Source organism: Balaenoptera borealis, assembly GCF_965194805.1.
Source record: "Balaenoptera borealis genome assembly, chromosome: 5".
NCBI lineage: Eukaryota > Metazoa > Chordata > Mammalia > Artiodactyla > Balaenopteridae > Balaenoptera > Balaenoptera borealis.
Genome location: NC_138862.1, coordinates 130,798,308 through 130,814,242, shown reverse-complemented (window position 1 = coordinate 130,814,242; position 15,935 = coordinate 130,798,308). Strand labels below are relative to the sequence as shown.

Here is a 15,935-nt window from a genome sequence, read left to right as displayed (position 1 = left end):
CCTGAGGACTGATAACATTAATAACATGCCCGAGAAGCCATAAGATGAATTTCCAACAACTCAGGCAAAGTAAGAGCTGCAACAAACACAGACGCAGTGTCTCTTTCCTCCCACGTGGCCCGTCTGCCCTCCACCCCCCCGCACACTGGCCGAGCATGCCTCCCTGCATGGGCTGCTATGTGCTTCTGTGGCTGTCAGGTCTCTGGAGGTCTGATTCTTACTGTTATTCTCAAGAGCCCACAGCACAGTTTCGCTAACCTTGGCGTCTGCTTAGGTAGAGCTGGAACTGGTGCGTCTACCATCTGATGACCCCGTATCAAGGTTTAGGAAGCCATCCCACTTATGCATGCCCATCAGCCAGGACTCAGAGGGTGGTCCCTGGCGGGGGGGTTGTCTTGAGGATGACTTATCTCCATGCACAGTGCAGTGGACACAGGCAAGCTCTTCACCTCCAGGCTGAGACTCGGCTGTGGTGAATGGCATTATGACGCACTCATTCTAACATGGCCCCAGGAGGGCAGGCGCTCCTGACTGTCCCGTTCACTGTTCCCTCTCCAACAATTAGAACCCTTCGCGGCACAAAGTAATCACTGTCGACCTTTACTGAGGGAATGAATGAATGAATTTACTTTTAGAAGTTCATCCTCCCCTTTTGTTACTGTCAGAAGGGTGGCAGAGCATAGGTGCTCTGTTTTGTTCACTTGGGGTCCTGTTTCCCCATTTGTGGAGGGTCATGGGGGGGTGGGTCCCCTCCTACTGGCATTTGATGAGTCAGTCATCCGATCCTGGGGCTCACACAGTCGGAATCTGACTGAATCCCCTACTGGGGCTCTGGGAATGGAGGTCTGATTCTTACTGGAATTCTCACATGCCCACAGTGCAGTTCCACAGTGTTTGTTCCTGGAGGCCGGGCTTATGAATCTCACAATAAGGGCACAGAATAAGGCCCAGTATAACGGTTCATGCATGGCACGGCCAGAGAAATCCTGGGCCTGCAGGGGGAGACACCTGGCACCATAAAGAGGCTTTGGAAGCTGATTTCTTCAGATCTTATTGTATTCTGGATCCCAGGCCAGGAGCCACAGAACCCTTGAGTGGCATCTCCCGAGGCCTTGAGTAACACCACCCAAGGCAGGCCGCTGTCTTCTCTGTTCAGAAATATTTTCAAAAGATGGGTGCCCCAAGATGCATGGGACGCATGACCTGGGAAGCCCCACCTCCCATGGGAACACACCCAAACCCACCATCCCAAATGATGCCAAGTTCTTTATAGCTCAGCCAGCGAACAAGTGGGTTCTCAGGGTTATAGCACTGCTCCGCCCGCCTCCCCGCACATCCTCCAGGAAATTGGTGGACCTGTTGCCAAGGAAAATGTTCCAGGGTCACAGTGGCCCCAGAGGCCTGGCTGCGTCACAAGCAGCCACTGTCTGAGTGGTTAGATGTCTAGACTAGTCCTCAAACAAGTGAAACCCAATGCTTCCAGGCATTTTTCCGTGTGTTGAATTCCAGAGATTGGAAAGAAAACAAAATGAAAATGAGAGAATTTACCATGTAGTTCATTTCTTTCTAATTTCTGCCATCTCTGGATTCCGTTTCCAACACCTTGAAGCCCTGTGAAGTAACAAGGACCGGCGTGAGGCTCTCTGCGGTGGGAAGACTCAGGTCAAGTGTGTGATGCACCAGTTGCAGACTGATCTGGGCTAAAGAGGGGCTGGTGGAACTTGGCTCTCCCGGGCTCCGAGGGAGGCTGCCCACGAATGAAGTGCACTTGGAGGAATGAATGAAACCCTCCACATTCAAAACATTAAAAAAATATTACCACGGTACTTTCCAAGGGTGGCGGGTTGGTTATCAGGATCATCCAGGGAGAATTTTCACAATAGAGATGCCCCTTTGTCACTCCCACATTTCCACTGCATAAATATGGAAGCATTATTGTGAAGACGTTTGCCATTCATTTTTCCTGCCTACTTCTGTATGTGGTGAATCTCCCACTTTTAGAGTCTTGATGTGGGGTGGGGGGTGGGCAAAGATGGAAACTGATGGATCCCTATGGGAACTGAAAGTGATGGTTGCCTGCCCTCCCAGCCTCCCTTGCAGCTAGAGCATGGACCTGTGTGGCCGAGGCATCCACTGAAATGAACCTGTGTCCCATTCTCTCTTGGGACCTAGTGAGGCAACAGGGAAGCGAATGGAACCGCGCTCTCTCTCTCTCTCTCTCTGGTGGCGGCTGGAAGTGATGGCTGCAAGGTCGAGTTCCTGGCACAGAACTGGCAAACGTTCTGGCAGCGCAAGCAGCTGCAATAATTTCAAGTTCCTGGCGCAGAAGGAGCGTCTAGGGCTCCTTGGTGGCAGCGGAGGCTTCCTCACCAAACCAGCCATTCTGCACAGCTTATGGTCGCGTTCCTGGAAGCTCAGCCTCCAGTCTGGGTCTCCAACCCTTTCCACCACTCTGAGCGCCCCCAGTCCTTTCCTGACACCCTTCTTTTCTGCAGAGCCCTCCATAGTCAGTGTCTGGGCCTTACCACTCGGAACCTTCACCGACACCCGGGGAGTGGAATGCACACATCCCATCCACTTTGGGGATAAAACCTAAGGCGTTGAAGCTTTTTCAGACCTGGTGCGGCAGCTTTAGGCTACCTCCTCCATGGCCAGGGGAATATACAGTAGGAGCTGAGGGCTTCTAGGCATGTTTTGGAGAAGTGCGGCTCTAAGGAAACTGCTGAGGGAATGCTAGGGCCCTGCAAGAAAGGGGAGGGGGTATTTGTTGCCTTGCAGCCCAAATTCCCAGTGCACACGCTCTCTGCCCCCTTGTCCCTCTGACTCTTTTCTGCCACAAGGACACAACAGAAAGCCACCGGGTCACACCCTTACTCAGTCCTCTGCATGTGAGAGTAACCGAGCTTTGCTCTTTTCTCAAAGCAGAGCTCAGGCCCTCCTTTGCAGAGCCGGGGAACATTCCCTGTACAGCCGGGGGCCTTGAGCGGGGAGGAGACTGGAGGAGACGCCTGGAAGTGGGGGAGGGGTGGGTTTTGGATGTCTGTGCACCAACAGGAGGCCTTGGAACAAGCTAGTCTTGTTCAGCATTTCCCCTCCTTAGCTTGTCCCAAGGAGTGGGCCCGCAGGCTGGCTTAGCCAGGGGTCTCCTGGACGTCACTGCTGCCCAGCGGGCCTTGGAGGTCACACACTCTCCCTCTTCTCTGCTCTGGTGCAGAACTGTCTGATCGTCAACAAGTGACACGGGTCTCTCCGCTGCCATAGCGCCTGGGAGAAATGTCTGTCAGGAAAATATTTGGAGAAAAATATCAGCAGAGAGGGCTCAGCAAACAGGGGTCTTCTTTCCCCGAGTCACGGTCATGAGTGTGAAGTGCATCGGTCTGGCCTCATGTAGGCTTTATGCCGGGTGCTGGACACTTCTCTGAGCAGCCCCGGTCCCTGGCATCTCTGGGCCTTCTCTGTGTTCTCTGCCCTCTCTTTCTAGTGTCAGAGCCTTTCGGAGAGATGTGATCAGAGGGGGAGAGGGAGGAGGGGACTCATGCGCTCACCTGGAGCTGCGCTTCGTGGGGGGCCTCTGGCCTTCCAGACCGCAGTCCGTGCAGTAGGGGCAGCCGCATTTCTATCAAGGAAGGCCAATGGCCTCTGCCAATTTCCTCATTACAAATACCCCTGCGCGGGCCATCTCCCCTTCTCCCAGCGGCAGCTCTGAGAACTAAAGGACCAACTAACCCAAACAACTCCTGGGCCCCAAATCCCTCAGGAGACTGGGGCACCTGTCAACATTCTCAGCTCTCCAGAATCTCTTTTCTTTCTCCTGCCTGCCTCCCCAGGAGGTCACCAGGAGCTGCGGGGCAGCTGCAGCTTGTGGGGCTGGCGGGGGGCAAAGCCACCCATGGCACCGTTGCTTCAGCAGGGTAGGTGGAAGGTGCATGTTCAATGTGCGTAGGGGCTGTGGGGACAGAAGAACTGGGGACGGACTTCAAGGAGCTCTGGAGCTGGAAGGGAGACAGGAGGCAGGTCATTTTACCTTGAGGGCTGTGAAGCTTCGCTCGCAAAGAACCAGGACACAGTGCGTCTAGTGCGCCCTCACACCAGCCTCCTCAAGGGCTCCTGAGGGCTTCCTCAGAGACTCAGGACCAGGGGGTTCCCAGATGTATGAGGGGCTGATTTAACCGCCATTGTTATCCATCTCTACTCTCTTCACGTTGTGTCCTGTTCTCTGGAGAGTACAGAGGCTTTCCACAATCACTCTATGAAAAGTCGCTTTATTTTACCAGTCTACCCTTCCCCAGAAAGTCTGTAGGACAAGTAGAATCAATAGATAAGCCAAAGTGGGGAGAGCAGATTTCAAGTCTAACCCTACCCAAGCTTGTGTGCCTTTTTACACCTGGCATGCCTTCTACTGTAGGAGGCTGGGAGACGGCTCAAGAAAGGGGACAGTGAGGCCATGAATTGTGCAAGGACACCAAAGGAGGGTCCCACCTCAAAGTCTGACTCAGCACACGAATCCCCCTGGGTCCCCTGTGCCCTGCAATGTGGCCTGTGGGGAGCAGGCCTCGGGCACGCAGGAGTCAGGCCCGAGGTCCTTTTCTTCCAGGGCATCTTCCAACCTGATCTGCACACTTCAAAGAGTGACCAGGAGGAGACCTACTGCCGGGGGTGACGGAAGCACGGCAGGCCTGCACGGGGTGTCAACCGGGGCAATCGCGGGGCTGCGCGTTGCCACGGGATGCCAGAGGCGCAGCGCGGAGGCGCAGCCAGCCTTGGGGAGCGGGTCGGCCTCGGGGACCTCTTTCGGGGGCGCGTAGCGCGCCCCCCCGACAGGCGGGCCCTGGGGCGAGGAGGTCGAGGGGCCGGGGGTGCGGGGCCCGGGCTGGGGGCGCATTACCTCCTCTGCGCTGCGGAGGCGCGCCCGGGTCCGCCTGCCGGTCCGAGTGCGCGCCCTGTGCGGCGCGCCGCTTCTCCGAGTGCACGATCAGCAGCATGTCTATGGATACGGCGTTGCTGTCCTTCTTCAGCTCCATGGTGCCGCCCGCTCCGGCCGGTGCGCGGCGGCCGCTCGCCAGGCTGCCTGCGCTGCAAATGGCTCGTGCGCGCCGCTGCCCGGCGCGGGAGACGGCGAGGGCGCGGGAGAGGGCGCTGCTCGCCGCCCGGCCGCCGCGCCGGGTTTCGCTGACTCTGCCAAACTCGCCATTAGGGCCCGCCCGGGAGGGCGCTACCCTAATGAAGAGGCTCTATGTCACCTTTGAAAGGAAATTCCCGTCCGGCCGCTCTCCGGAGCCTCCCTCCCCGCGCCCCCTGTCTCCCGCCCCGGCCGGCCGGGCGCTGCCCCATCCCGCGCTCCCCGGGGCCTTCCTGAGAGGGCCAGCAGCAAATCTCCGAAAGCCGCGGCAAATACAGAAATTGTACAGTGCTGTCAACAGGGAGAATCAGTGCAGGAAAAGAGAAACTGCAAGGGGGCTCCAGATTCAACTGCAAAATGTGGAGAAATTGGCCAAGTTTTGGCCTTGGCTCCACTGCCTCCCCAGGTGGGCTTGGAGGTTGACAGCTCCCTTCGTTAGAGGGAGGTGTGTGGGGCGTTGGGGTCAGGACACCCTCCCCCGTTATGGCCCCACCAGAACTTGGAACTTGCCCACTGGGCGTCAGCCTAACAGCCCTGTCTGGTCTGAAGTGAAAGTCTTAACATCTCTGTACCTTCTAGAAGCCTGGCTCTAGCCCGCTGGGGAAGGGGGAGGGGGAGAGGAGGAGGCTGGGTGTAGGGAGCGGCCTGCCTCGGTTGGCAGTCAGGGAGCTGGACCTGAGGGCCCGTCTATTTTTAGCGAGGCCTGGCCTGCCCAGCCAGCGGCAGCACGGCCTTTGGCTCTGGGACTCAGGAGTGTTTACAGTGCATCTGCTTGGCAGCCCTTGGCACCGTGGGCCTACCGGGCTGGGGTCAGTCCCCTAAGTTGAGTTTCCACCGTTAAGAAATACCGTGGATGTGGAGACCTTCGCTCTGGGACCCTCCTTGCTGTGGAGTTAAGTGACCCTACCTTGCAGCGTGGCCGCTGAGACCTCCCGCTACCTCTTGGAGGCAGACCGTATGGCACAGGCCTGGGTTCCACACTTGCTGCCCCTGTGACCTTGGACAAGCCACTTCCCCTCATTTTGTCACTCGTATCATGGGCATAATGCAGATCCTCACCAGGCTGCTGTAACAGTGACATGCATGTGAGGTGCCTGGTGCATTGTAAGTGGTCTTCAAGTGGTAGCTGTCATTCTTACCTGATTTTAAGGGCGAGGAAAGGGACAGGTGAAGTGACAAGTCAGTGATGGAGCTGGGGGTCACAAAGCTGAACTCTCAGACTCTGAAGATCTTTCCTCGCTGACTGTGGCTCACAGTTTAGTCACATGTAAAGACCACCACCCCATTGTATCACCGCCGCCCCATTGCCCACCGGGCATCCGATGAAAGGAGCAGTCACTGGCTTCCGGCAGTGTTGACTGGAGTCCTGAGAGAGCTGAGCGCAGGACCAGTAAAGGTGATGACTCGCAAGGCAGTTTCTTCATGCAGCAAGCCCTGTCCTTCTCTGTCCTGTCTGCATGTGGGCATGTACACACACACACACACACACACAGGCCTGGGAGGCTGGCTAAGCCTTGCTCTCTAGATGACTAGGGAAGTAAGAACTATGGATTATTCATTATCTGAAGCTGCTGGGGTCTTGGAGATTGCCCAGGCAGCTCTCTGGTCCCAGCATCACCTCACCACTGGGGCTAAGTCCTTTGAGGGTGCGGATCACAACAGAAGCTCCTGTGCAGCACCTGAATGGGGCTGCGTGGGGAGGGCAGGGAGCTGAAGCCCCCTCAGCAGACATTTGCGTTCCATCCCCCATGCTTACTCCCCTGCTGGGAGTGTCATTTTAGGAACTCGCTCACCATGCCATACCTTCCGTAGCTGCCTTTGGAGGACGGGAGGATGACCTGGGGCAGGGGGGAGGGTGGTGGTGCTAGCCTGAGCTCCAGGAAGATGGTCTGCGACACCCTGCCTTTCCAGAATACTTGAAAACAGATCTTTTGGGGCAGGGCTTCTCCCCATGGCACTATGGACGTTCGCGGCCAGAGAACTCTTTGCTGCAAGGGGCTGTCCTGTGCACTGTAGGATATTCAGCAGCATTCCTGGCATCTACCTACTAGATGCCAGGAGCACCCACTTCCCAGTTGTGACAACCCAGAACAACTCCAGTTGTTGACGTATGTTTCTTGGGGGACAAAAATGCAGTGAGAACACCGCTTTGGAAAAACCCCATGAATATAGGGGCCGTGTTGCCTTGACTGCTTTGGGAGGTGCTGCCGCTCCTGGACCCTGAGGCTGCCCAGAACCTGGACCCACTCTGCAGAGGCTCCCGCCCACAGCCCTCAGTCTTTGGGCCTGCCAGGAGCACGAGCAGAAAGAAGGGGTGCCTTCCTCACCCCCAGCCTCCCCCATGCCCGGCCCCAGGTGACCCATACCCTCATCCAGAGCCTCAGCAGTTTTGGGCTGAGAGGGAGACACCACAGGGAAGGTGATGTGGATGAGGGCATTTGGATGCATCTGGAAAGGCGAGGGGGAGCAGGAGTGAAGACTGAGGCTATGAGTTATCCGTCAGAGGGCCTATCCCTCTGCTTAAAATCCCTCTCCAGTTGTTCCTACAACCAGCGGGACAGAGAACAGACACTCAGCCTATGATTCACACCCCAGTCCAGCCTCCTTCTACAGACCCATGCCTTCCTCTTTCGCTGCCAACTCACACACGCTGCAGCCACGGCCATGTCCACTGTTCCCCGAGCGCATCTGGACTTTCTGCTTCCAGGCTTTGCTCTGCACCCCCTGGCCCCTCCATCCTGCCACCGTCTTGAACAACACGGGATTCAAGGACCTCAGTATTCTGACCCAACTAATTAATCTACACGCTCGTCTTAGGATCTGACAAGCCAGGGGATATCTCCATTTTAGGGCAGAACTTTAATTATTTTAATCACAATGAGTTGGAAATTCCAGGACACTGATAGACAAAGAGCAGTCAAATGGCTGTATTGTCTCCTTTATCCTCTGTCACATTTAATACCCAGACACGTCCAGCTGTCACCGGCATCGCTTTCACCGCCTTTGCTTGAAGCGGGGATTTGTCCATTGAGTGGTTCTGAGCCCCAAGCCCACTTTGCTGTTTTGGCGGTGGGGGGTGGTTGATGGGAGGAGACTTGCCCTTGCCAGAAGGGGTTGTGTTCTGACTCACATTATTGTTTTTCCTCAGAAATAGTAGTTCCTCAGGGACCACCAGTCCTAACTCTAACTTCTCTAGAGATTCCAAGAGGCAAGTTTTTCCCTTTTCTATAGAGACCTAATAGGTAAGCCAACCCATGGAAGGCTCTTAGCCGGCAATCTGTAGACACAACATGCTTTTCTCCATTGGTGCAGTGGGGAAGGGGTGCACAGAGAGTGGGGCGACTCGGGGAAGGGCAGCCGACCAAGTCCCCGCCTCTTAACACTCTCGCTTCCCCTGAGATGGGCAAACAGTTACACGGGGGACCACACATCTTTCCCAGAAACCTTTTTGACAGCTCTTGTGGGTTTCTCCTGGAGTCATGACCAGCCTGGCTTGGCTAGCTTCTACTTCTGAGTCTTTGTTATTGCTTTCACTTCTTCCTGGAAGACTTTTTAGACCTCCCTGGCAAGCACGGTCTAGCCATCCTTCAAGGCCTGACATGAGACCTCACCTCCACCCTGAAGTCTTCCTGGGTACCCTAGTTCCTGGAAATCCTAGAGAATGCCAGCTCTCTGTGGTGCCTCTCTTTGTATCCATCCCGATAGTTAACAGGACTTGGAAGATTATCCCAGCTCTGGTCCCACACTCATCAAATTTAGAAAACCTGTCAATTCCCACTGGAGCAGTTATGCCAGGAAAATGTATGCTTCCAGATTCCCTCCTAGCGGGGTGACCTTGGGCAATGTATTTAACCTCTCTGAGCTTCAGTTTTCCTCATCTGTCAAATGGGTGAGGGAGTTGAGATAAAGTGCTTAGAGATAGCTTAGTTAAAGCTATAGTGGCTTCCTGTATTCTGGTGAGACTCCTGTCTGTTCTGGTCTGAGGAGGGTCTCATGGATGTGGTTCCACAGTTGGGGAGGGGGGACAGAAGAAACTGGAGGCATCCTTGACCCCCTCCTGGAGCAGGAAGTTGTCTTCCCTCCTGTGTCACTCTTCTCTGTCGCTGTTCTGCCATTGCAGAGAAACTCAGTGGGCCACAGAATCCATTTCTTGCACAACTGACTTCAGATCTGTGCAGCGGAGTGTGACTCAGCATAGCTCTTCTTCCTTCCCCCCCTCCCCCCGCACCTATACTCTGTGAACACGGTGTGCATCCAATGGGATGTGCCTCTGTATTATCTCCATTTTATGGATGAGAAAACTGAGGCTTAGGGATCTCAGCAGACCTATACAAGGTCCCACAATGTCTCATACATAGCACTGATGCCCTAACCCTTGACACCATACCCTGTATGACTCCAAAGCTCAGGTGCTGAACCACCCCCTGCTCCCTGAGACGATCACATGCTTGTGAGTTGAGGTTGCGTAGCATCCCAGCCGAGGGGAAGGACAGCCGTCAGCCTGCAGGGGAGATGCTTTCAATGGTCATAATGAACACACCTTGAGCCAGGAGCCCAAGACATCTGTTGAGGTTCTTGGGAAAATTCTCTGAGCTCAAGCCCTGAGTTGGGCCTTTGGGGACAGATTTCTTAGGCTCTGTGCCATCTCAGTGGGTGAGAACTGGTGGCAGTGGAAATAGACAAAAGTTGGTGGTCGGGAACACTCAGCAGCCTTTAGGAGCAGTGAGGGATGGAGAGGGAGGCAGAGTTCTGCCATTTGCAGAATCATTAGGAGGTGTGCTGCAGAGAGGATGGTTAATCTGTAAAGAAGCCTTGTTATTTCTGCTGGGTTTGTCTTGAGGATGCTTCCTGGCACCGGCTGCAGCTTGTTCCTGAGACCCTACTATGGGCGGTGCCATCATGATGAAATGAAACAGTAAGCGCTCAGGGAGGGGGTACCTGTCTTCCTAAAGAGGAGGGTCCAGGAAGGCTATGAGGTGGGGCTGACATCTGAACAGTGTCCTTGGTGGTGAATGAGTCGGAAGAGCCCCAGAAGAAGGGCGAGGACTTTCCAGGCTGAGGAACAGCCTGTGGGGGAGGGGGTGGGGGGCAGGGAGAGTGCTGGAGGTGAGAGAGAAGATGACACGTTTCAGGAAATGAAAGCAGGGTGGTTTGGTTGATGCCGCACTACAGGGAGGAGGGTTCAGAGGAGAGCCCAAGAGCAGCAGGGGGTCAGCATGAGGGGAGGCCTGCAGTGGGTGGGGCTCCTGCTGCCAACCTGAGCTGTGATGGACGTTGTCAGCAGGGAAGGGAGAGCAGGGAGTGTTCACGAGGGGGAGGGGCAGGCCTGAGGGTATGTTCTGTGGGCTGGGCTCCTGGAGAGGCTGCTGGGTAAGGGGATGCTGGTGTGAAAAGATCGTCAGACACCACACTTGGGCTGTGTGGTGAAGGGGCGTCTGGGAGTGTGGTGCGAAGTGCCCAGGTAAGGTGGGGAGCTGGGCTCAGAGCCGGAGCACAGGCGGGGGTCAGGCGCTGGTGGAGCAGGCAGGTGACACAAGGAGCCTCCACTCCAGCTGGAGGGCAGACCCAGCTCAGCCCTCAGACACAGGTGACGATTCCTGGTGAGCGCAGGACCACGTCCTGCAGGGCTCCCTAGAGGGGTCTGTGAAACAAGCCATCCTGCCAAACTCACGCTCATTATTGAAAATTTAGGAAATGCAAGCGTTATATAGGGAAGAAAATAAAATCACCCAATCTTATCATCTAGGGATAATCACTTTTAAACATTTTGTTATTTAACATTTCCTTCAACTACAACATATAATTATTACAACATATATAATAAATGTGTGTGCGTATTTACATATATACACACATATATATGTGTATATATTTATTTAAAAAATAAAACTGGGATCACACCATATAGAGTTTGGTGTCGTGATTTTTTTGGTCTCAACACAGGTAGTGAATAGTTTACTAAAAGGTATTCAAAACCTAATTTAAAAGGCTGCTTCATCACCCACGATACCAATGTGCCATAATCCATTTTTCTATTTTCTTGTGGTTGAACTTTTATAGTTTGTTTTGCATTTTCCACTTTTATAAATAATATGTTGATAAATATCTGCGTGCTTATACCTTTGACCACATTTCTGATTATTTCTTTAGAAGTAGATTCCAGGTAGTAGAATTACTGAGTCAAAGGTTATGACTATTTTAAGGCTTGAGATAGATATAATGTCCAATCACTTTCCAGAGAAATCGTGCCTGTTTACAATCTCACTAGCTGTGTATGTCCACCTTCCTGTAGACCGTCACAAGCAGTGAATACTGTCATTGTGTGAACCTTTGTCATACTATAATTGATACATGGTAACTCTTTCTAATTTTCATTTTAAATTTACCACTGAGATTGAACAATATCTTTTACATAAATTTACGTGTGTGTGTGTGTGTGTGTGTGTGTGTGTGTGTGTGTGTGTGAAATCATTAAACCTTAAATAGTTTGTATCCTTAGTTCCTTTTTCCTACTGGAATGGCACAAACATTTAAATATTAGTTTGAAAAAAGAATACTCTTCCAAACTACCTAGAACTTTCCTATTTCATAGCAAAGTCTATGGTGAGGTCATGGCCACACTGGGATCACGTTAAAGTCTTTGAGGACCGACTCATGGTCTTCCTCATTCCTGAGTCCCCCTTCCTGTGCCTCCTATTTGTCTTGCACACAAGAGGTGCTCAATAAATGTTTGAATCAAATGGGGTGTAATGAGTGCTCCCAGCCAGCAGGACCTCTCCCTTTAGCCCAGAGGGGTACCAGCCGTCCAGAGAGTGGTAGCACTTGCTCTTCTGTGTTTCCCTCGGACCTTCAGGGGATGGAGGAGAAGGAGGTTAAATGAGGACAAGCAGCTCTAAAGCGCCTCCCCCGCTCCTGGCGGAACCATCTGGAGCACGGATCTGGGGAGAGTTTGGTTCTGACAGCGCTGCTCAGTCCCACGCAGCCGCCCCACCTCACCGCAACCGGGAGCCAGAGCTGTGACATTTCTGTTAAACACGGTTTCCGTTCTCAGCCTTTCTGGTATGTCTCTCCCCAATGGCCCGTCAGCCGTTCCCTGTCAGTATTTCTGTCCATGACACCCTCATCACCAGTCCCTATTTTTCTGTCCATGGCTCATTCCGACCCCCTCTTCTTGCATATAATGAGGTGCACCTGTGGGAAGAACCACATCCAAGTTCCAGGTAGTTTAAATTTTCGAGTCTTTATACTCGCTGGCATTCTTGGCCTTTTCCTGTGGATGGATATGATGAAAATCAATTTGTCTTTCATCATCACTTCCAAAATATCTCAGGCCATGCCAAGAGAGGTATCCAGTGGCACATGAAAGCCCATGGAGAGATTACCTCTTCAGCTTCACCAAGTGTTTATTGCCGAGCTATTGAAATGCCCCCTGCATGTTCCTCGATCCGCTTCTCTCTCCGATGGAAGCAAGGCGTCCTCACACCTACTTCCTGCTTCAAAGTTCGTCCACCTGCCGTCACCTACTTCTGTGCAGAATTCTGCATTTTTACTTCCATGAACTCATGTCGTCCTCGCTCTAACCCAAGGCTGGGCTGATGCCTTTGTGTCTGTTTTATTGGTAAAGAAACAAAGGAGCAAGAAATCTGTTCACACAGTTTCAGTAGTGTGCCAACTCTGGCTTCTAGATGGGCCCGGTGCTCACACCAAGCCTCACACACTTGCCGTCCTGCGTGTTTTAATAGAAAGGGCACAGATGTCTTTTCTGGGAGCAGGCTAAGACTTGGGTGGGCCACTTGCGGGGCCCAGAGCTGTGCTTCCGGTGACGCGTGTCCCCTGGGGAAGAGCCCTCGTGCCTCATGGTGGGAGGCTGTCTGACGGGGCGGTGAGGAGACTCCCAGAAAATGGCTTTGGAGTATCTGAACAAAAACACACCTGAAGTCAGAACAACCTTTTGATCATTACTGGAGATCTCTGGGGACTGTCGGGAGGAAGCTGGTGCCCATCTGCCCCAAGCGGGACAGGCCCAGTGGCCTAGATCCCAGGGGGCACAAGGGAGCCGGTTTTCAGTGTCAGTGAGCGCTCCAGCCTTTCCTGTTCCTGGGCAGAGCCTCTAATAGGAGACATGGGTATTTTTAGTCTCACGTGTGCAGGCACAGGACAAGGCGAGCTGGAAGGGAACAGCTAATAAACCATGGTCCTTATTAAGTTGGGAAGGATGAAATGAGGGGAGGGTGGGGAGCCTGGTGGAACTTTTTTGCACATGCCTCATTTTCAGAGAACTCTCTTTCCATAATTCACAGAGAAAGATTGAGGTCAGGGCGATTATGCATATCCCTGGTTACAGAAGCCTGAAAGTGGAGCAGCCTCACCTCCTGCAGCCTGCTGGCCCCCTCCCCACTGACCCACTCTACCCTCTGGTGAGCAGGTGGGATGGATGTTCAGCTTTGGGGTTTGGCTATCAAGGCTCTCGTGGTGGCAGGGTCTTCAAAAGGACCAGATTAGAACCCATGCCCAAGATGATCCTCGCAGCCTCAGGAGATAGTTGAGTGGTATCAACTATTATCCTGATTTCACAGGATTTGGAAACGGAGGTTCAGAGAGGTGCAGGCACTTGGGTAAGGCCTCACAGTTGGGAAGTGGTGGAGCTGGGCTTGAAACTCAGTGTTCTAGATCAAGGTTTACTGTTGTTTTCCAATACATTCCACTTTTCCCCAAATGATAGTCAGTTGTGTGTAAGACTCATTGTCCATTTTAGAAACCATAAAACTTTATTTTCTATGCCAACTCTGTGTCAGGAACTCTATCATTGGAATGAGGCAGTGATCAGTGGCAAGGATACAGCTGTTGCTCTCAAGAGCTCTGGTCTTGTTGAGGGTAACATAGACCCATCCCCCTCATTCACCTACTCCTCCATCCCCATCCCATTACCAATTCCTTCATTCCATCTAGAACCAGACACTGCGTTACAGGCCTTGAGTCTGGTGTGGTGGGCACACAGAGATGAATGAGTCTCTCTCTTGTAGTCGACCTAGAAAACAGTGTGCAGATCCACGTATGAAGGAAACAGTGGAATTTAAGAGGATCCTGAGAGGAGCAACAGAAAGAATATTGCTGCAGGATAAGGAGAAGAGAGGGGGCTGAAGGAGAATCAACTAAGGTCACTAGCTTCTGCTTTGGGGGGAAGATGAAAGAAAGAAAGAGAGAGGGAGGGAGGGAGAGGGAGAAAAGAAGGAAGGAAGGAAGGAAAGAAGGAAGGAAGGAAGGAAGGGGGAGGGAGGGAGGGGGTAGGGAGGGAGAGGGAAGGAGGGAGGGAAGAAGAGGGGGTAGGGAGGGAGGAAGGAAGGAAATATGCATTGAATATCCACTGCATGTGAGACCCTGTGCTAAGTGCTTTCATTCGTCTTAATTATCTCAACAACACGCATTCTGGAGATGAGGAACTGGGTCTCAGATAGGGCATCTGTTTAACATGAATAAAACCTGAAGAGTGGGGCTGGGTTGAGTATGCCTGCTATCACAAAGCATCAGAGCGAGAGCGAGAGCTTGAAGCGAATCGGTCTAGGACAATTAAAGAGAGTGCTATTTGACAGTTCACTTCGGGACTGTGTTGCCTGAAGTTGTGCATGTGGACAGGAGCCACGAAGCTGATCGGCTCCTGTGGTACTCAGAAGGAGGTCATGGGGGCACGCACAACTGCTGGAGTTTGATGCCAGGTAGTATCTGTTTGACGTGGAATTGGAGCCTCCCTTGGAGGCTGCTCCAGATTCAGGGTCCTCCTGGAAGATTCCTGGCCCTGGACCCTCTCTGCAAGGATGTAGGCTCAGGCCAGACCTACTGAACCGCAGCCAGTTCAGTGTCCAGCTTTGCTTTGCTTTTCTGGTTCAAGACCTCCTCCTGGGTGTAGGGTCTTGTGAAGACCCAATAGAGCCCCAGAGAGGAGAGTTCACCTTTACTTCCCACCTGTTAGGGCTTCAGCCAGGGCTCCGTGAGCCCCAGCCCCAGGCCCCTCTGACACCCAGGATGTACAGTTTTCTGCTGCTGACACATCAGTCCTGGCACTTTCTGGATCCACACACAGTCCTCATTGTTTGATGTCACCAAATAGTTCCCTGACTGTTGTGATGAATCTCTAAGGACACTGATTGTCAATCTCTGTCCCCAGGCTGGAGTGTCCTCAGATGTTTAGGTAGGTGGTCCAATCAACCAAGGACTCTAGTGACAGCTCAAGGTGAAGGGGCCCTGTGGTTTCCCAGGCGGATGCCTTCCAACAGGTGCAGAGCTGTGGGGTTAGGGAACAGCACGGAGGCTGGGTGGGGATGGCAGTGTTAATTAGAGATTCTAGAATTACAGAGGTCTCATTCAGTTGAGCCCTGCTGCTTCCTACAAACTAGTGGGTCTTCTCCCTGGTGTCAGTCTGTCTGTCTGTTGAGAAACTGCTCGCTGGGCCTTTGCCTGCCTGCCCTGGAGAGCAGGTGCCCAGGTATCAGTCCGGGGCCCAGTGGCTCGGCCCCAGCACCCAGGACTGGGAAGGGGCATGGGTGGGGAGAGTGGCTGCTCTGGGCCCAGTTCCCTTGGCCGCCCTTCCCCCCCAGCGCTCCCCTCGTTATGGCCAGCCCACCTGCCAGCTCAGCTGTCCTTGCGCACCACGGAATCCCTGCCAGGAAGAGGGGGGAACATGAGCCGGGCCTTCTCCCCATGCATCCTGCCATCCTGTCCTCCTTCTAGCCAGGAGGGACGGGAGGGGTGCTGGGGACAAGGAAGGGCAGGGCGCAGGCTCAGCTGCCTCGGGCTGCTGCAGCAGCGGCGGCCTCCTGGA

General features: G+C 53.5%; 1 protein-coding gene across 6 annotated transcripts in view; it reads right to left on the bottom strand.

Annotated features, from left to right (window-relative positions):
• Positions 1-10,175, bottom strand: part of KY (kyphoscoliosis peptidase) — a 52,476-nt gene extending 42,301 nt beyond the window's left edge. For 2 of the 6 annotated variants that reach the window (XR_014244821.1, XM_082392697.1), the window contains exons 1-2: positions 4,886-5,807; positions 1,549-1,611 (exon numbers count right to left, since the gene is read on the bottom strand). Coding sequence is in view for 5 of the 6 variants with exons in the window: in XM_082392697.1 (XP_082248823.1) it covers positions 1,549-1,611; positions 4,886-5,021 (199 nt within the window). In the remaining variant the exon portion in view is untranslated. Of the gene's footprint in view, positions 1-1,548; positions 1,612-4,885; positions 5,810-6,258 lie in introns of those variants that run through there. The other 4 variants (XM_082392698.1, XM_082392700.1, XM_082392699.1 and 1 more) reach the window with 4 other exon arrangements.
• Between the last annotated feature and the right edge of the window lie 5,760 nt (positions 10,176-15,935).